The following is a 22,072-nucleotide window of genomic DNA, read 5'->3' on the forward strand; positions in this document are numbered from 1 at the left end:
AGATGGCAGTCAAAAAAGAAGTTCCAATGATGAATTGTTAAACATCAGAAACAAATCACAATGCATTCACTCAGAAGTCTACAAATAAAGTAAAACATCCCCTGATGTTAAGAATTATACATATAAAGATATAAACTCAATATGTGTACCAAAATGTGTTTGTAAATATTTACTATACAATAGAATTCAAAAGAAGGTGGTCCATTTGAGCTCCATTCAAAAGAGACAAAACTGCTGTCGTACTCTGAATTCTTTCACATAAAAGCATGAACATCAAGTTCTCCATTAATGAGGGAACAAACAATTGAAAATACCACCAACTCAGACTCCCCACCTCAGCTTCTCAACCTTACTGTGCACTTTCCCAGCAAAGGGTGCCATTCAATAAGCTCTTTCTGCACATGGAGAAAATAACCTCTTGGAATGGTAGTAAGAAGGAGAGCAGTAATCAGATTTATGTGTGGAGCATGGGGAACATACGAGAGGAAGATGAAATTGTAACGTTAGCTTCTCTCAGACTTCGTGGCCCCAAACCCCAGCCACGGCTCTCCCCTGCCTGGCCCCCTGCACCCTGCCTGCAGTTTCATCACCTGACAATCGCTTCTCTCTCCCCAGCTCCTCTACCCTGAGGCCACATTGGTCTTCCTCCTTCCCTGCTCCCACCAGGTTCTCTCTCTTGCCTCAAGACTTTGCACATGCTGATCCCTCTGTCTGGAACAGCACCCTCTCCATAACACATGCCTAGGTTATTCTTTTTCAGTCTTAGGTTTCAGATTATCTTCCTCTCAAAATGAAAGTCCCCAAGTTCCCATCTTTATTAGCCTTTCCCCTACTCTTTCATAGCATTCACCATAAGTGCACGTGTTCCTACAGCTCCCTTTAACTCTCCTTTGCCTGATGACCATTGAACTGTAATTACATCTTCAAAACAGCACAGCAAGGAACAGAGACAGCATAGGATGGGAAAGAACTTGGCCTCTGAGGCCTGAAAAACTGGGTCTGAATCTCAGCTTTGCATTCAGAGCTGAGTAGCCCTGGCAAAGGTGCCTCAGTTCCCTCATCCAAAAAAAATTGGGTAGAATAAAAAAGTACCTAAATCACAGGGCTGTTGTGAGGGTTAAATAAGTTCATACGTGAAAGCACAAGAAGTAGCCCCGGCTAAATAACAACAACAAGCACTTTTAGTGGTTCCTGTGGAATCATTCAGTGCCCTTCTTCTCCACCAAACGACTGGCTCTGGGAGGCAGGCACCGCATGGATTGTGTCCACACTACAGTGCCTTTATTTAGCATAATGCTTCAGTATGCTCACAAATAAATGCAGAGGCTCCAGCAGAACACAGAAGAGCACTGAATAATCTAAGTCAGCACTTGTGAAGGTCTGAGCTAAGTCAGAGGCAGAGAAGACACAGGAAAGTGGCAAGAGGTGAAGCAGAGAGTGGCAACGTGGTCTCCAACGGGACCTGGGGATACGGAAGAAGGACCAAGCCGGCACCACTCCTGGTGTTCTGTCTTCAGTGAACTGAGCTCTGTGTGGATGTTCGTGACAAGAGAGGAGGGTTCGGTGGCAGCATGGGTGTGGGCACTGCCACTCAGAGACCACAGAAGCACGTGGACTGTGGAGATGGGCAGGAATGCCTGAGAATTAGAAGAGGAAATGAGCTGAGGAACGAGATGGAGAAAGGCCAGAGAAGGAAACAGGACTGGGGACAGGCAGCCTTCCACAGAGTCTAACGTCCGACTGCTCCTGAGCAACATCTCCGCAGAGAAGGCATTTAAGAGAAAGATCAGTGTCCACAGACGTACTCATAACAAGGGCGTGAGCAATGAAGGCAGGAGGGTGTGAGGGTAAAGCCACTGGCCCAGTGGGTTACAGCCACAGCCAGGTAGTAAATGAAATTCACTGAGCAAATTATGTCGCCTCGCTGAGCCTCAGATACCGCAGCTACAAAATGGGGGAGCAACTGTGCCCGCCTCACGGCTGTCAGGAAGCCACGTCAAACAAGCCATAGCTAGGCCTGTTAGAACTATGCCTTGCACTTACCACTGCCGTTTACCCTTAGCCATTTTATATGTCAGAAGTTTATACGAGTTACCTCGAGACGGCCTCTAGGGTAGGTAAGGAAGCAACTTAACTTGATCACAACCCAAAAACATGTTCTTTTTTTTGGACTCATGGAATGAGGCGGAGGTAATAGAGGCAGTTCTTGGGAACATGGGACTGACAATCTTGTAAAACCAAAGGACAGCATCCAATACCTTCCTTTGCAACATAACTAGAACAAATCTCTAAGATTGTTTGCTGTGGGAAAACTGAGGCCCAGAATGAGAAAGACAGACCATCCCTCCTAACAGAGAAACCAGTATAGTATTGTTTTAAATTTATCTATGGAGAAAACCAATTTGGTGTGTTACAAAAAGTACTCACTTATCGTGGGTATTACATTCTAGGTACCCCCCACCACCACCCCGCGAAGTAGGAACCTTACATTTATTCTACACTCTTAAACCTACGTAACTTTAACAACATACATATACAGTACTGCAAAATCCCACGATACAGCGAAAAATCCGCCATAAATAAATATAATATTTTTTAAAATCCCGCGATACATTGGGGCTGCGGTAAGTGAACCACGATATAGAGAGGGACTACTGTACTTTAGAACATGGTAATTGCTTTCTTACTCTATTGAAACTCTGTTACCCCTGTGGGAATATCTCCCATACCTGGGTTGGTAAAACACTAACCCAGAGAGATGCCCCAGCCAACCAGGTTGGTGAATCCTTCACACCACCCAGCCCTTCCCGAGGCCCCAAGAAGCCCCACGCACACCGGCCCCTGCCTGCCTGCATGGCTCTAACCCAGGGCTGCCCACATTTACCACACACCTTTCCGCTGGGACACCCATTACACCGTCCATCAATGGAGAGACCTCTCCACGAATACCGCCTCCAGCCCCTCACGCCCAAATTACTACATTCATAAAATCAAGTTAAAGTGAAGATTAGTGGCACCCTCTAGGATGGATATTAGAAGTCAAAGGAAACCTTTGGTTTGTATGTGAAAACAGACACTCCCTCATAGTTCGCCTTGAGATGACATAGGTAATGATGAGAGGGAGACAGGAGCATCGGGGGAAGCATGTGACTGTGAATGAACTCAGAGCTTTTTGGAAATAGTGCAAGGTTCCCACCAGATGTTATCTTTGCCTTTGTCCCACTTCCTGTCTCTCTGCTTCCCCAAAGCCAGGGCAATCAATCCACCAGACTGGGGTGCACAGTGGGGGTGGCTCCATTTCCTAAGCTAGTGTCCAAACTTCAGCTTTTTAAGGTTTTCATGTCATCACCTAATTTTATTTTAAATTCGTATTTTCTAGTGACAGAATCTGGTTTCTGTGGGCCCAGCTCTGGACACCTATAAAAATATTAATGTTTCTCCTCAATGGCCACAGGAGGGAGCCAGACCTTCTTTCTTCTCCTTGTTTAAAAAACATTTTTTTAAACCATTTTTTATTTTTTTATTTCAGTTGACATACATATTATATTACTTTCAGGCACACCCGAGTGTTTACACATAGTAGAACTACTAAGTGACCATGCTGCAGAATCTCATACCCATATCATACAACATACATTATTAGAATATTGACTACATTCCCCATACTGTGCTTTTACAACCCCATGACTGCTCTGTAACTACCAAAGTGTATCTCTTAATGTCTTCACCTTGTTCTCCATTCCTCCCATCTGGCAACCATTAAAATGTTTTCTGTATCTATGAGTCTGTTTCTGTTCTGCTTGTTCATTTATTTTGGTTTTTCAATTCAGTTGTTGATAGGTATGTATTTATTGTCATTTTATTGTTCATATGTTTTTATATTAGACACTTTAACATTTCATGTAATACTGGTTTAATGGTGATTTAAAAAATGGGGGCATGGAAACCATAAAAAACGACCAGTCAGAAATGAAGGGTACACTAACTGAAATAAAGAATAATTTATAGGGAATCAACAGTAGAGTAGATGAAGCCAAGAATCAAATCAGCGATTTGGAATATAAGGAAGTAAAAAACACCCAATCAGAACAGCAAAAAGAAAAAAAGAATTTTTTAAAAAATGAGGGTAGTGTAAGGAGCCTTTGGGATAACTTCAGGCGTACCAACGTTCACATCATAGGGGTGCTGGAAGGAGAAGAGAGCAAGAAATTAAAAACCTATTTGAGAAAATAATGACAGAAAAACTTCCCTAACCTGGTGAAGGACATAGGCCTACAAGTCCAGAAGTACAGAGAGTCCCAAATAAAATGAACCCAAAGAAGCCACATCATAATTAAAATGAAAAAGGTTAAAGACAAAGACAGACTCTTTTCTTCTAAATCTTCACCTAAGCATAGTTTTTATTATTGATTTTAGAGAGGGCGGGAGGGAGACAGACAGACAGACAGACAGACGTCAGTGTGAGAAAGAAACAGCCATCAGTTGCCTCCCATAAACACCCTGACTGGGTATTGAACCCGCAGCCTTTTGGTGTTAGGAACAATGCACCAACCAACTGAGCCACCTGGCCAGCCAAGTTAAAGAGAGAATCTTAAAAGCAGTAAGAGAAAAGTAGTTAGTTTCCTACAACGGAGCTCCCCTAAAACTGTCAGCTGATTTCTCAACAGAAACTTCGCAGGCCAGAAGGGATTGGCAAGAAATATTCAAAGTGATGAAAAGCACGGACCTACAACAAAGATCATTCTACCAGTAAAGCTATTGTTTAGAACTGAAGGACAAATAAAGAGCTTCCCAGACAAGAAAAAGCTAAAGTTCAGACCTCCTTTCTTCTGAGTACAGAAATTCTGTAGTGAGGAAGGACACCATGTTCTGCCAATATATTTGACTGACTAACTCATTTGATCATAATGATTATTCTAAACCATATTTTATATATGACAAAGGTGAGCTTTTTCAATTCAAAATAGCTGCAACCTGTATATGAACTTGGAAAATATGCATCTGATCTGTGCATTTTTGTGGAAGAGAGTGTGTCTGCTGAGGAATAGTAACCACTTTTTAACAGAAACTAAAACCATATATACTAAGCAGAGGCTTAAGTCAGTTAATGAAACTTTGAAACCGAAACTTCAAAATCATTAGGGCATATAACTGAAGCAGCAGGCTACAAATTGAATCTAGTTTTAAACTAATCTAATATAGTTAGGAACCATGGGTATTTTACATTTAATTTTGTTCTGATAATCTGGTCAAAAGCAAATTCAGTTCAACAAAACTTACAAATTAAAAAATGCTGACCATCCGTCATAACATCACCCAAGCCTTCAGGGGGAACAGGCTCTGCGTAGCCCAATTTAAACTATGAATCAAGAGGTGTTTTCTGAGTCATGACTGAGTAAGTGACCTGGTGTTTGTACAGGCTGTTCTCTGGGCTCTGAAGACCTTGATCTCTCTCCATTGTCAAAGGCTCATATCAAAGCACACCTTCTCCAAGAACCATTGCTAGATTTTATTTTCTCACTCTGAATTATTTCTCAGTCTGAATTAACCTTTGCTTTCTTTACCCTCATGCCTTTTGTATCCACCACTTATTGCTATCCATACATATTAGAGATTTTATAAGCATGTTTGCTGCCCTCAGGAAGGTGTTTTCTTTCTTTTCCAGAGTGCCAGCAATTACTAAGTGCCAATTTTACTGTTTTTATTGATTTTAGACAGAGGAAGGTGTGGGGGAGAGATATGAAAGAAAAACATTGATCGGTTGCTGCCAGTATGCGCTCTGAGCGGGAGTCAAACCCACAACCCTTTGGTGTACAAAACAACGCTCCAACCAACTGCACCACCTTGCCAGGGCTATGTGTCTTGTTCGCACTGCTTTGCTTTACATTCTAACTCCTTTGATATTCAACACACTGGAAGGTAGTAGGTACTACTATTGCCTTCATTTTGAAGGAAAAGATATTGAGACATAGAGAGGTTAAATAATGTGTCCAAGTTCACAGGCTGAGTAAACAGAACCAAGACCCAAACCCAGGCAGTCTGATGCCAAGGCTGTACACCCAACCACTGGGTATGCTACCCTTCCTAAGAGGTGTATAATCAGTATTTGCTGAACTGAACAAAAATGAAAAACATTTAATGCTCAAGCTGTGGTTTTTGAGAGCCCTTTCTATCACCATGCAGATCAACAATTTAAACACCTGGATCCTAAAATAAAATGCTAAAAATCAATCATCTATAATCCGCAATGGGCAAGCATATAAGATACTCACCCGATCCAGATATGTTTAAGTCTTTACATTCTTCAATGTTAGCATCACTGTCAAAATAGATTTTGATTTTGCCGCTGTGAGCTTTGTTGTCGAAGGTAATCTGGGGACACAAATGCACAGAGCAGAAGGTATGACTTGCTAGATCGACTCTGCTTAAAACTTAATGGCATCCAAACAGCATGCTGACCCAAACACTGTACTGATGAAAACGTCCTCATCACATGAATCCTTCACAAATTTTATTGATAATAAAATGTGGTCCAAAGGCTGAATGTCTGAAGTTCTACTAAATCCACCTGCAGATTCAGAGAAATCCCAAAGCAAAACAGTCAACTAGCCCCAGGAACAAACAGGAGATTCACCAATCTTTGACAAAAGAACACAGTGGCCTCGTTGATTACACTGAATGGAAATTAAAAGCATTTGCTTCAATTTAGTCCTTTGGGTATGAAATTCTATGTTTTTCCTAGGTTGGGGATTATTTTTCTGTTTGCCTCAAGTGCTACATATAATGCTTTCAGAAATGGCCAAGATTGCTCCAAGGTTGCAAATTTAAGATTTCCAAATGCCCCCAATCTTCTGTATTACACTTTCATCAATAAAAATTTGTGAGTGAAACATGCTGGGTATTTTAGACCTTGAGAGAAGTATTTTAGGGGTTTCCCTGGGGGGAAATGTGACCTCAAGTGCCAGGGTTAGTGGAGGTTTAGTCATAGCTTATAGGTATAGAAAGGAGGCCTGTAAATCGAATTCTTGAACCCCTGGTTCGGTAATAGTGATATTCTTGGGTTACACAGAGTGTGGCTTGTGTTCAGATATGCCCCAATGTTTGTGGATTTAATCATGGATCAGCCACACTTTCAGCTCTCAAGGTCTTTGCCTGTGAACTTTTTTAAATTTTGCAATGCATTTTGTAATATGTAGGTCACTCCAGGGCAGTGTATCATGACAGAGACATTCTTCCTTACCACAAGTCACAATTAATAATTACTTTTATTTCTTTGTTTACTTGATTCTCTGCCTATCTCTCCCACTAAGCTGTAAGCTCCCACTGTACCTCCAGAGCATGGAAATGTCTGGTGTGTAGCAGGGATTCATTAGGATTTACTGACTGTTGGATAAAGCGCTCTTCTCAGTTGCTAAAAGACAATTACATACAACTTTCAGGTCAGCAACCAGTTTTGCTCTTCCATAAACATGAAGGAGAGAAGGGAAAAAAGAAGGGAGGGAGGAAGGAAGAAAAGAAGAGAGGGAGGGAGAGGGGGATGAAGGGCATGAAATTTCATGGAAGTGATTAGGACAGGTTACTTTCCCCACAAAAGTAAACAATCTCTTCTACTCAACACGTCTCCTCCCAAAATAAAAAAAGGCAAAAACCAGCCGTTTACAGAATGGCCTTCAGCCTTCAGATCAAGGGGGCAGTTTCTGCCTGGAGGTTTGAAAGCATTTGCTATGTTGGAAAAGACCTTCCTTTGAAAGTGGAACAAAACATTACAGACACTTAAAACACTCATCATAAACTTTTTAAAAAATGAATTAAAAGAGTAAAAGGTCAAAGCAATTTTGAAAACTTATCTTTTCAACTTAGAAACTTAGTTTTCAAAACTTGGATGGCTTAGTGGATTGAGTGTTGGCCTGCGAACCAACTGTTGTTGGTTCGATTCCCAGTCAGGGCACATGACTAGGTTGCATGTCAGGTCCCCAGTTGGGGGCACAAGTGAGAGGCAACCACACAGTGAGGTTTCTCTCCCTCTCTTTCTCCTTTTCCCTCTCTCTAAAAACAAATAAACAAACAAACAAATAAATAAAAAAAAAATTTTTTTAAACTTGGAAAGAGCTTGCTTCATTTTCAGAAGTAATCGTCTCTGGATCAACAATGCTCTAGTGTCATGAAATGGTTTTAAAACACAGCTGCACCTAATGCACCCATAGGCTAGTGTGTTTTCCACTCTACATCTACAGAAGAAAGAGAGAAAAGTGATAAAAAGTGGCTTAGTAAAATAGACACTTGCCGTATTCTGAAAGACGTAACAATCTGGTAACTCCCGGGAAAGGATCGTCTGTAGGTCAATGCCTTTGAGGTGAAAGGAGATTTCAACTTGTAAGAGCCTGAATTAAAAATAATACAAGGTATAAATTGTCAGAATTTTACTATCTATTCTACTTTCCTTATCCCTGTCTCCTGGGAAATGAGACTTAAAATCTTACCTATAAAATTCCAGTCTGAAGAATGATGAGTTCTTCCAGTCTGGAGGGCTCTGGGAGAGTGCCTGGAGGTCTAAGTGAAGACAGTCTAGGCCAATGAAGAACAACATTGTTTCAGTCAAGAATCAGATGTGAAAACCAGGACACTTCCAAAGTGTCTCCCTGCAAAATACTTTTGAATTACTACAGGAAGACCGGTCACTTCACAGTGGAGAAGCTGGCAGGCAGCAGCACCCTGCCCAAGCGATCACAGTGAACATCACCAGTCTACATCATATACTGTATTTTTCACTCCATAAGACACACTTTTTTTCCCCCAAATGTGGGGGGAAATGTCTGTGCATCTTATGGAGCAAATATTGCGTCACAGACCATGATGTGTATTACCTGACCTGTCAGCGGTGGGGATGGCTGTTAGAAGAGGAAGCAGTGGGCCCATGCAAAACCCCTGGGGACGCTTAAATGTCCCACTTTACTGATGAATCTCAGGACATCTGGTCAGTATGAAATAGCAAAGAAAGTGATATCAGTGATTGTGAGCAACTAACTGATCTTCATAAATTCTGACACTAGCGATGATGAGTTCTTGGGGTTCCCAGAAAACTAGAAGAGTACTTGAACCTTAAAGTCTCTCCTCATTTGTTAATGCCAGTGATGATGGTTCTTAATACTGCTATTGACTGCTGTTCACTTTACATGGTTGAAATATTATTATTATATTTTATTAAACATTTTAGTACACCATTTGGTTCACATTTTCTTTTTCTGGTTTTCCTCCTCTAAACTTAGGTGCATCTTATGGTCAGGTGCATCTTATAATGCAAAAAATATGGTATCACCTGAAATAATGTACTGCTTGTGTGGTATTCCCACCAAAATGCACAACCCCAATCTAGTCATACAGAAACAGGAAAGCCCAAAGTGAGGGACATTTTACTCTTTAAAAATGTCAAGGTCATAAAAGTAAAAACAAAACAAAAACATAAATAAACAAACAAACAAACAAAAAACAAGGAACTACTATGTGATCCTGGACCACCATGGTTGGTGTGGGAGGGGGCTTTTCTTTTGCTCAGAGAATGTTACGACAATTGATGAAATGTGAATAGGGTTTTTGGATTACAGAACTGTACCAATGTTGACTCGCACTTTTAAGCACTGTGTAGTGGTTATGTGGGAGACCATTCTTGGGAAATGCACACTGGAGTATTTACAGGTAACGCAAAAACACATCAGCCTCTTATTCTCACACATTACAGGAGCAATATTTAAACAAAGAAATAATGATAAAGCCAATGTGGTAAAATGTTAGCAGGTGGGAAATCTAGATGAAAGGTATACAAGGAAATCTTTGTGCTATTTTGCAACTTTTCTGTGTTGTCTGAAACTTTTTCAAAATAAAAAATAAAGAGAAAGGAAAGAAACTTAGGCTATGTTCAAATAAAAACAAATTATGACCTCTAAACTATAAAAGAATGATTCCAAGAGCCTCACATAAAAATTCGTCTCATTATTTGCAGCCCAACACCTTGGCAGGAACCCGAGGAGGTCTAGAGCTGGTGAACGCCTTTCAAGGTCACGGACAGGACTGCTGTGAAGTCAGCCCACCTGCCTCTTACTCTGGCTGTGGCTGCCTTTATCCTCATGGGAATGCCAGGGCCTGGTTCTCAGTAGGTGCTCCAGAATCTTGCTAAATTCAATAGCTAATTCTTTAAGCATCTTCTCCCACAATTGCAATTCTTTATTTTCTTATCCCCTCAACTGAGGATAAGATCTTTGCAAGAAAGAGCAGCCTGTGTTGGGTGGTTAGTTAACTCATTGTCTAGCATGTGGCTGACACCCAAAATATGTCCCAATATATAGGACACTCACATTTTGTGAAAAAATAGTTTTCCTGGGCCAAAAACAAGGGCATGAGCTGAATGGACAACTCAACAGGTACAATGTTTAAGAAAAGCAGGTGTCAGGGTTGAGGGTGCTTCCCTGTGTTTAGCAAATACAATATTAATGTCAAGAAACAATGTAACACTGATTTTCTTGACTGGATCTTGATTGATATGGTGAGGGCAGTTAATCAAAAGAAACTTGGGTCTCTACAGGAAAAGACTGATTATAAAAACAGCAAAAATATACCAGGCACTGTTGTAGGGGCTTTATATGTTCTCTCATTTCATGCATCATCCTGTTTAATCTCGAAAGCAACCTTGTCAGATAGGTATTATTGCTGCAATTTTACAGATGGACAAACCAAAAATCAGAGAGGCCAAGAGACTTGCTCAAAGGCACACAGCTAGCTGGAGGCAAACCAGAATTTAAATCCACATGTGTTCAGTTCCTGAGCCTGAGCTCTTCACCAGTAGACTGATGAGGCTGACCTGTGAGTATCTATTTCAAAAGAGCATCAAAAGACCCAGGTTCCCTACCCAAATCAATCATTTACGCAATAAATATTTGCTGAAAGCCTTCATGGGTCAGCCATTGTGCTAGGCACTGAAAGTAAACCAATGAATAAGACAGACAGTTTCTGTGTGGAACTCACATTCTGGTGGAGAAGATAAACCAAGAGTGAAAAATATACACAGGGCGATTTCCCAATGTAAGAAGAACTGCAACGGAGAATAACTGGGTGGAGAGGCCTACCTTGGGAGAAGTGGCTGGCGAAGGACTCTGGGGTGCTGGGGACGTTTAAATGGACAACTGTGGGAGGAAAGAGAAATAGCCGTGTATAGACCTAGGGGGAGCGCTCTGGGTAGAACGACAGCAAGCACTGAGTTTCCCAGGCAGTAAAGAGGTTGGCTTGTTCAACAAAACAAGGATGTTATGACAGGGAAGTGGGGACAGGTATGAGGGGCTTTGGAGAGGCAGGCGGGTGGCAGGTTCCTGTAGGGACTTGTGAGTTTTATTCCAAATGAAATGGGAAGCCACCCATGTTCTTTAAACCAGGGAGTGATCTGACCCGATTTACACAGTATCTTTCTGATTGCGGTGGGTGAGGGCAGGGCATAGAAGAGGCAAGATTCGAAACAGGGAGAATAGTCTAAACAAGAGATGAAGCTGGTTTGGACTATAGCAATGACAATGGAAATGAAGATCAAGTTTGGGGCTTAAGCAACTGTGACAGTATAGCATGATATGAAAATATTGGTATCGGTTTCTGAAATGGGGAAAACTAAGACATGTTGGGCCAGGTGCAGGAAATGGGGGAGGTTTGAAATGTGTTTTGTACAAAACATGTTTGAAGTCCCTGTCGGAGCCACAGTGGGGCTGTCACGTATGCAATCGAACACAAGAATTCAGAGCTCAGGGGGAATTTGGCTCAGAAATGTAAATCTGGGTGAGTGGAAAGGGGCAGCATGACTTCTCAAAACCTGTGTGGCCACACCTCTGTTATTTGTTTGTTTGTTTGTTTGTTTTGTAACACTGGGGAAGCTGTGCCAGGAGCTTCGAAGATGAGCAAGACAAGCATGTTCTGCTCTGGCAAGTGCTCAATACTATCCTCGGTCTTTTTCTCCTGTATTTTATTAATTACGAGATGCTTATTGTTTTACTTTTAAATATTTCTGAAACAGATTCCACTTTTAAAGCATAAATCGCATCCGAGATTTAGAGAAATACGACAGCATTTATTATTTGCTTTTACACTATATGTAAAATTTGCCTTAGAAAAGCCTATTTGCTTAGTCAAGTCTTGTAACTGTAATCACAGAGGCACACTCTATCAAATACACGCTCAGAGCTCCGTAAAGCCTGGCTGACCTGATGCTGGAGTCGTCGTTAATGAGGACACCCAGAACCTGGTGGTAGCAAACCCTACGGACTGAGACTTTTTAAAGGGAAGGCAAAAGCCCTAAATAAAACAGCAAACCTCAAACGGGACAAACTGGTATTCGAGTAGCAGACTAATCACTCAAAAGAACTTCATGTACAGAACAGAATACTCCAGTAAATGAAACAGCAACCCTCTTAAGAGACAAATGGAGGGTGGATTTTTTTTTTTTTTTTAAAGCTGGACAAATAATGAAATCGTAATAATTCCTCATGCTAAGAAAGGAGAACATAATAAATTTAAAATCCATGTTACAGAAAAAGAAACACTATATTAAAATAATAGCTATTTAAATGTTTTTTGAAAAATTTTGAACAAATTTATAGCAGTCCCCTAAGTAAGGCTGAACAGTGAAGCCACGGGTCTAGAGACAGGATAGAGAGGCAGGCCCACAGCAGGACTTGAAGGAAACCCTTCACTCAAACTGCACAGTCGCGTGACTAAATACTAACCTGCAGAGAGCGGGCATGCAGGCATTTAGCCCACTGAAGGATGATTCTCTTAATAGGAAAGATAATGCAAATTCATGAACTGGAACAGCTTCTGCTAAGCGACCTATTAAATTGCCAAGACACCTTAAAACCAGATCATAGGAAATATGGTCAGATGAATGGTGTGATGCTCTCATGTGAATAAAACCACTCCACATTTAAGCTGCTACTGGGATCCCTACTCCTAAACTGTTATCTACTTGAGAAGCTGTGAGTGGTTCATCTTCGCAACTCCAGTATAGTCATGCACAGACTGCCACAGGGTTACATTCTGAGAAACGAGTTAGGCAAGTTCATTACCCTGTGACCATCACAGAGTCCACTTACATAAACCCAAATGGCAGAGCCTACCACACGCCTCAGCTATACAGTATGGCTCACTGCTCTATAGCAGAGGAAAATAATTTTCCCTCTACCCTTCCAGGTTCTTGGCTGACACATCCCTGTAATAAGAGACAGATTAACAAGAGAAAAACAAACAAAAGTTTAATAACATGTATACCTGCTGTATACAGAGACTCAGGAAAACAGAAGCTACCACCTTCAATGCCATCTTCAGCTGAAGACAAAAGATGTTGGGGGTCGGGGGAGTCAGTTATGGGAGGTTACCAGGAAAAGCAGAGTAAACAAAGGTAAGGTTGTCGAGCAGATTTAAATCTGTGTCCCTGCATTAATAGGAGTCTCTAGAGGTATGATCATCCCCCTCTTGCTGACACAGCTAGGGAGACACCCTTACAAATGGAGGTGTCCCTTACAAATGGAAATGTCTTTTCAAAGGGTAACTTGTACTTGGTTTTCAGAGCTTCTTCCATGTTTGCTGTTTCTTAAATTAACCAGCCTAAAAATAATCTTTATGCCAAATAGACATATTTTAGGGCGACAATTTGTCACCCCACTTCCTAGATTACAAACCTGTGTGACGTTACTCTACTGAATATTGTAGGCAATTGTAACATAATGGTATTTGTGTAATGCATTGCACTATGATGTCACTAGGCAATAGGAATTTTTCAGCTCCATTATAGTCTCATGAGACCACTGTGGTACATGCAGTCTGCCACTGACTGACAGTCATGTAGCTCATGACTACATAACCAGTGAGTGCCTCGGGCATGGGGGGTATACACCTGGGTTTGCTGGATGAATGACAAAACTCCCAGAGCCTTAACTCAAACACTTGGCATTTATATAAGGCCTTCTTTTAAATTCTTAACAGAATGGCACAAAACAATTCTGCTTGTTTAGATGTTAACTTTTTGCCCAGCAATATCCTAAAAGAAGAAATGAGCTACTAATCACAATCTGCCTTTGAAGAGCATTCATATATTTTGCAACTAATAAAAATAGGAGTACAAAGCATTTTAACACACATTATTTCATTTAATAAATACAGATTCATTTTTTTTTTCTTCAAAAAGCCTAATTGTCCTCTCATGGAGGAGGTGAGACAGGATAGCGAGAAGCAAGGAAAATTCCTTGGCGAGTGGAATAGGGAAACTGAGAGATGGCTGAATACAATGGCGGAGCAATTTGCAGCTAGGTGCAGGATGGTTGGGGGGGGGCCATCCCCCATGCTTGACAGGGGGTGAAACTGGAAAAACAAGGACCTCACCCCCAGGGTAACCTCCCCCCACCTGGAACTTTCCGCCCTAGAGATAACATCTAGGTGCCAGAACCAACTGCAATGACTAAACCCAGTGCCCTCTCACTGACAGTCCCTGGAGACCATGACCCTGAGTGGCACACCTAGAAAACTGATGACTATTCTACCGAAAGCCTCTCCTGAAACCTCCCCTAAGCTTCCAAGCACCTGCAAGAGGCAGAGAAAAGCCTCAAGACAAAGGATCTAGGGCATGTGTGCTCTCCCTCTGGGGAGCGGTCCTGCATTTCCTTTCCTGTCTTCTCACCCACACTTCTTTCTTCACAGGTACCCGGCTCCTAAACTCTAAGGCAACAGGCATCAGGCAGCTTGTCTCAGGCTGATGCCCTGAGCCTGTCTCCAAAGTCCCCTTCTCTCTGGCTTCCCAGTGAGGTAAGGCAGCCCAGCCTAGGCTCTCCTGTTACTTCTCCTGTGCTAAGCCCTTCCTTGTTTCACTGTCCCCAGCTTTAACAAACATATCCTCACAGTCACCTGGACTCGTGTTGTGAAATCTTTCCTACATGAAGTCAAGAACCCACACACACCAGCTGGCACTGGGCAGACCTGCTCAGGGTCGTGCCCCTGTCCCGTAACAGAGGGATGAACCAAAGCAAACAGGAAACACCTGGGCATCTACCTCAAAACCAACCTTGAGTTGCACCTAAGACCCACAGATTTCCAGGCCCTATTACCATAGACCTGAAGTTTCCTGAGCCAAGTTCCTTCATAGGCAAATGTTAAAGTGACAGTGTCAAATAGGTTAGCAGTCACAAAAGCAAAGCTAAAGTTGTTCCATTTGCCAGCACATGAGGGCATTTTTGCTCCTACCACAGAATATGATAAAGGCATATAATAAAAAGATCCATTACCTGTTTCGATGTTGCTGTCAATATTCAGTGTCTCATTAGATAGAAACATGGTCCCTTTCTTGTAATGCTGCTTACAGACTTTTAAGCCAATTCTATTTTCTTCATTTTCTCCATAACCTAGAGTCCCCAGGGATATGTTCTTTAGATGATGGTACTGTTAAAAATAGTTAAATAGAAACACTTATGAGCTTCCAAGAGTTTCACCACAAGTTACAGCACAGGAAATACATTTTAGCTTTTTATTATTTATATCATATCCCATCACTCCCCAATGTAAAATACCAGAAGGTAGTTTTCTCAGGTTGGGCAGAAACACACTGCCTCACAGAATTCAAAACTGAAGTGAACACACCAAGAGATCTTCCACCTCACTCAGAGCCAAAGCGCAAGTCCTGCCTACCTCTCTCACCTAATAGCAGACCACTGACCCTTGGTTCTACCTCTGCCTCCTGAAGCCACAGGGGCCTCTGGGAAGTCCCCAGAGCTGCCCAAGCACACTCCTGTCTGTGGCCTTGGCTGCTCCCGCTGCCTAGAACCCCAGGTTTTCTATCTGGAAGGGTCCCTGCTTCAGGTCTGTGACGCCTTCCCCTTACTGTGCAATGAAAATTGCAACTATCCATCACCAGCACTCAGGCACCACCAGGCACCACAATCTCCTCCCTGCTTTACCCGTAGCAGCTGTCACTTTCTGACACACCACTGACAACCCAGACCTTCCGCACCTCACAGGTCACATGAACACTTACATTAGCATGACTTCACCATTTGCCTATCTGCACTAACAGGGTTTTACTGGCCCCATCTTCATTCATATGACTTCATTATTCCAGGAAACATTTGCCCAGAAACATGAAAGTTGCAAAGTATGTCAAGTTGCAAATAGCCAGATTGTTTATTTCAGGAACATCCGAAAAATCATTTAAACAGTCAATTTGAAGATTTAGTCTAATAGCCCTAAACCACCCCCCAACCCTCACTTGGCCATGTTCACCAACCTTAAGCTATTATATCATCATCTTTACCCACTTCTAATCAAGCTCCCACACATTGAAAAGAACCCCCTGCTCCTTAAATCAGACTTCAGAATCTCTGTATGGACTTTGCCCCTTTCACCCAAGGCACTACTGAGAATGACCAAGACAGCACCTCCCTTACTGCCATAAGCAATAGGCTCAGTTCTTAGTATCAATGATTTTGTGTTTTTGTTTTTGTTTTTTTTTTTGTGTGTGTGTGTGTGTGTGTGGTGTTTTCGGGAAGCTAGCACTTAGTACTGCACATTTCACATCTTTTCAATTGTCTGGCTTTCCCCTCTAGAATTAACTTCTACAAGAACAGCATTTTATCTTTTACACGTGCTATATTCCCAATATCTAGAAAAGTACCTGGCACATACTAAATACCCAAATATTTATTGAATGAATGAATGAATGAAAAATACAGAAATAATAAGAATAACAATTTCTCTCCCTCAAATGCTTTCTTCAGGCCTACCAATCTGGTTTCTCAATACCTGCCTAGACAGCTATATAGCGTATCCTACTCAATATCCTTAAGATTCAGCTAGGCTTATTTATGCTGAGATATCAAAATTGAGACCCTAGGATCTCAGATTTGGTATCTCATCCATCAGACCTGATATTATAAATCTGCTCTTGGCCATTTGATCTGGGGTAATCTCCCAAAAGTAGTGGGTGTAAAGGGATAAATAAAAAATGTAAATCTTAATGAAAAAAATGTAAATATGCAAACTCTATTGTGTGGGAATAAAGCTACAGAAATAGCAATAAACATTTTTTGGCAGACTATGCAAGTTTTAACCAGAATATTTTAATATATGCATAATTTTATTTTTGGCTAAGGAAACAAGATCAAGTATCAATATATTCTTCAAATATAGGTCATTCACAACAAAAACTTGCCTGATTAATAGCATAAAATATGCTCTCATAGGCATCCTCTTGAGTATATATACTGCAACTGTAGTTATCTTCATCTACACCAGAATATCCTTTCAAAAACAAGTACTTAAAAGCAACAGTGTTTTCTTCCTTGAAAGCAACCACGAGCTGGTTACTTAAACCAAAACGAACAAGCTAGAAAAGAAAATCAAATAGACATACATGAATTTTATCATTTAAATGCCTTCTTCTTGCCCTGGCTAATGTGGCTTAGTAGATGGGCATCATCCCACAAACTGAAAGGTCACGGGTTCAATTCCTGGTCAGGGCACATGCCTAGGTTGCAGGTTTGGTCCCAATCAGGGTGCATATGAAAGGCTACCAATAGATGTTTCTCTCTTACATAGATGTTTCTCTCTCAGAGACGTTTCTCTCCCTCTCTTTCTCCCTCCCTTCCCTCCTCTAAAATACATAAGCATGTTGGGTGAGAATTTTTTAAATTAACTAATTAATTAATTAAATGCCTTCTCATCATCAGCTCTCACCTATAAACATCAGTGAGAAAAATCTCACTGCTTTGGTTTTTACTAATCACATCAATGTTGAAATACAATTCCCAACGAAAAATAAACTAATTAAGCTAAATGAGTGTTTCTACATAGCATAAAATTAGAAGAAATTATCAGTCTGAATGACTAACGGCCCTGCTGGCCGTTAATGAAGGAGAAGGAAAAAAAAAGAAATCCAAATCAGTTAAGTCTGAATCTATTTTTTTATACTTGGATTCGAAATTGTTTAAAAAATTTGTGTAATTAGTAAAGCAGTAATTCATGTTTTATCAATTTAACATTTAGAAACTATAACTTTTAAAAAAATACTTTGCTGTTTTATTTTATTTTATTTTATTTTACTTTATTTTTAAGAGTGGGAGAGAAACGATGTGTGGTTGCCTCTCTTATGTCCCCAACCAGGGGCCTGGCCTGCAACCCAGGCACATGCCCCAATCGGGAATCAAACCAGTGACCCCTTGGTTCACAGGCCGGCACTCAATCCACTGAGCCACACCAGCCAGGGCTAGAAACTATAACTATTTTTTAAAATCACAACTATGCTTTGCATGTGACTTTTAAGAATGTTTTTGAAAAGTGGCCTATATAAACTTACTCCAACTAAAAGCAGAGAGTTGTCAAAGGAATTCAGTTACTCCAGTTCTGCATGAACTCTTCCATAAGATTTATACCTAAAAGTTCCCCCTCCGAGATCTGTAGCATTGAAGCACCAGAAAGAATAGCAGGGTTCGCTTCATCTCTGTGATGTTAACATCATTCATGGTCATCAAAACCTACCCACTGGTGATGAAACGCCTACCTAGTCTCCCTTCCCCTGCATCCTAGCACAAGGTTAGGCACCTACGGCTCTCTTCATCCGGAGTGCAGTAGTCCACCTGCCCCCAATTTTTGTTTCTTGGAATCCAATAAGTGGGGGAAATTAGCAAGCACTAAAGGTTTAACAAAAAAACCCAGGAATTACAGGCAGCTACACACACAAACCTCTCTTCCTCAGTCACTCAAACACTCTCTCACATGCCCACTCACACCCTATCACACACACATTCTCATGTACACACACTTACACGCACTGTCACACACCTTCTCACGTATCTGCACAAACACCGAGCCCCTCCCTCTCCCTCTTTCACTCTCTCTCTCTCACACACACTCAGTGATGGAAGAGAAGTCAAACCCCTAACAAGCACAGTGCCATGTACCTTTCACCATCTCCCCACTTGATTTTCTCATCTGTTTTATAAGGCAAGGAGAGTTTAGAAAATGTGCTGCAAATTCTCTCTCTGCTAAGTCATCAAAACAATATGGGACTCTGTTTCATCATGTGTGAAATTAACATGTTCAAACTAGATAACCTTGACATTTTTCTTATTTGCTGTCATTCTATGGTTCAATATGATACACTGCATGGCACTAAACAAGGCTTCAACCACTGAACCTTTCATATGAAAAAATGTTAATATGCTTACATACTTACAAAAATAATTTTTAGGCTTTAAGTTTTGTCTGACTTTTTAAAAAGGCTAAATAATTAATAATAATAGCTACCATTCTACTGCAGGTGCTGCACTAACTGCTTCACATGCACTCCCTCATTTACTGACAGAATAACCCTATGAAAATGTTACAACTGTTTAACCCCATTTTATCAATGTAGAAACTGAGATTTAGCCTCATTAAAGGGCCTAACTCTCCAAACTATTGTAGATGAAAGCCAAACCTAACTCCAAAGTAATTTTTATTATGCTTCATTATTTCTTTCTGCTGAAAATTTTGTCTTAGGGGCTCTTCTTCTTGCAGAAAAGAATTAGGTGCTAGCTTTCCAGAATTGCAGCTATTGTTTGAGGATGTATATGGATGACACTCAATAGCATCCGAGACTCACCAGGTCACATTCCTCAAATGCCAAGTCAAAGCATTGGGCGATTGCTAACACCTAGCTATTTTAAGGAAAATATCAGATAAGAAGTCCCACATCATCCAACCCATGCTGAAAATCAAGCAACAGAAGTCTTTGCAAGTATGTGATATCTGTCAACACTGCCTGTAGAGGGTAGCAGGAAAGTCCTGTTGCTTTTTGAAGACTATAAAAGGAAACCAGGGAACCAACATGCAATTATTTCCAAGTTTTGTTTAAATTACTGACACGCGAATGAAAAAAACTGGTACACACACAGAAATGAAGTTTGCTGAGTGCCTACTCTATGCCAGGCTGGGGTACAATGGGGGCAAGATCAACCCTGCATGGTGTTGAATAACAATTCTTATCTACTGAGTGCCAGGCACTGAGCCTAAAATTTGCATTTTTTGTTTTTCATTTAATTCCCCTGCACTCTGTGAGGAAGATATTGTTACAGAGCAGGTCCCCAAAATTCCCCAGAGCCTGCAGCTGGGGATGGGGGAAGGGAACAGCTTTCAAGATGCCTTTGCATATCTATGGCTGGTAGCTAGTGTCTTAGTTATGCAAATAGTTTTTGTTCTTCCAAGGCTCCAAGGAGATGGGAGTGGTTTTGACCATAGAATGGTGAGGAAAGGGCTTAGGGGACCTGCACAAGGTTCTGTGAAAGGTCAGAACTAGTTACCCTGCCCACAGTGTCACAGGCCACAGTCAAGGATTTAAAAATAAGGCAGCAGGCATTTTTGGCAGAGAGAACTTCACACAGTTTGCAAGGAGGTTGAGGAAGAGCACCATGTGGTTTTAGAAGAGATCCATGCGACTTTGAAAGGGAAGAGAGAACCATGCGTGATCCAGTGCAACATGGCACATGTTTTGCTGGACTGTTATACAGAGGCTGATGGCATCATACTGCAGATCCTGAAGGAGAGAGCTGACAGATAAGGAATGGGGAACTTCTGGTCATATTTTTGGTTTATAGCCTTTTGGGGAGCAAGAGAAGTGCTGGGTCCCACAGGCGAACAGGGCTCTGAGCTGAAGTGCTCACTGCCCTCCCCAGGTTGGAATATTGTAAAGACAGACCTGTTTTCCTCAACATTAATTGTTGGGTTTTACACCAAGACGCCATGTGAAAGAACCCCCTTTTGCTCAGTAACAATATGACACTGGGACACACAAGGGCAGGATTTTTTCTTTTCTCCCAACTATCATAATATGTACTCAGGAACTGGAACAGTGCCCATTACAATGTCAGAGTCAAGTACTGAGTTCATTGATGAATATAATTTCATTGTATACATATGCAGTCACAGAGCGTATACAGGTTGAAACAGCTAGAAAGTGTCAGAATGAAGATCCAAACAAGTCGATTTGACTCATTGTTCATTCTCTTGGCCACTTGGTTACACTACCTCTCAAAGTGAAACACTGCCAACAAACCTGTAGAAGCAATGATAGGAGACAGTTCCTCCCATGCTCAAGTGGAGCTAAACAAACACACACACAAAATCTGAAGGGGGATGGATAACTTGACCAGGAATGTGGCACACAATTTGCTGATATTTTAAGCCACCATCTTATTGAAACTCAATGCTCATCAACTCCACATTGGCAATAACAAAACTGGAGGTGTGATCCTGCTTGGAACCATGCCCATCTGGCATCAGACACAAGACATTTCCTCCATTTTACTGTTCACAGACCAAGCCAAGATCCACATGTATAGGCTACCATCAGGTAAGGGTAGCTATTTTCAAAGCATCTCTCAGTAGAGGAGAAAAACTCTGAAGAGGACACTGGGAGATACCCTTCCTGCTATGGCAGAACCAAATACTCTCTACAGAGCAAGAGTAAGGAGATGATAGGATTGGCCAAAGAAGTTTATTTTTAAAAAGGAGTTTATAGAAAAATGCATTTTAGCTCCACTAACTAAATCTTAAGGTTTGCTGAGAATATGATATAAGATGGAAAAAATAATTACACAATTAAGCGTAGCCTGACAAAGATAATGAGTTTAAGACCTGAGAATGAAATCAATCAGTGTAGAAGAAAATATTCTGTACCAGATAAAAACAAGATACCATTTTACTGATGTACAAAGAATATGGGAGGGAAAGAGTAGAACCAGCAAAAGAATGTAGACACCTCTCTCAAGATTATAAATTACTGCAGAATGAAAAGTAGAAATGACTAAGAAAAGTTTCCTTCTTATCAACCCTGATAAAATGCCATCCGTCCCATTAGAATTGAGGATGGAGTGCTAAAAGAGACTGAAAAAGAGGAGGGACAAATGGGATTTAAAGGAAGAAAATGTACTCAAGAAATCTTCTCCAATTAGATACCACCCAATTAGCAAACCTTATTAGAATGATCCTACAAGTGAACAAAAGTTTAATCAACCTCCTCAAGTTT

The 22,072-nt window shown here is 41.2% G+C and overlaps 1 protein-coding gene across 1 annotated transcript in view; it reads right to left on the reverse strand.

The window, feature by feature from the left end:
* The window catches only part of MCOLN2 (mucolipin TRP cation channel 2), a 52,788-nt gene that overhangs the window by 17,514 nt on the left and 13,202 nt on the right, over positions 1-22,072 (reverse strand). Inside the window, exons 3-7 of the mRNA XM_090269678.1 lie at positions 17,222-17,395; positions 15,303-15,456; positions 8,481-8,565; positions 8,285-8,381; positions 6,273-6,372 (exon numbers count right to left, since the gene is read on the reverse strand). Coding sequence (XP_090125804.1) covers positions 6,273-6,372; positions 8,285-8,381; positions 8,481-8,565; positions 15,303-15,456; positions 17,222-17,395 — 610 coding nt within the window. The remainder of the gene's footprint in view (positions 1-6,272; positions 6,373-8,284; positions 8,382-8,480; positions 8,566-15,302; positions 15,457-17,221; positions 17,396-22,072) is intronic.

Source organism: Furipterus horrens, unplaced genomic scaffold (genome assembly GCF_987537825.1).
Source record: "Furipterus horrens unplaced genomic scaffold, mFurHor1.1.pri manual_scaffold_3, whole genome shotgun sequence".
In the NCBI taxonomy this organism is placed as follows: domain Eukaryota; kingdom Metazoa; phylum Chordata; class Mammalia; order Chiroptera; family Furipteridae; genus Furipterus; species Furipterus horrens.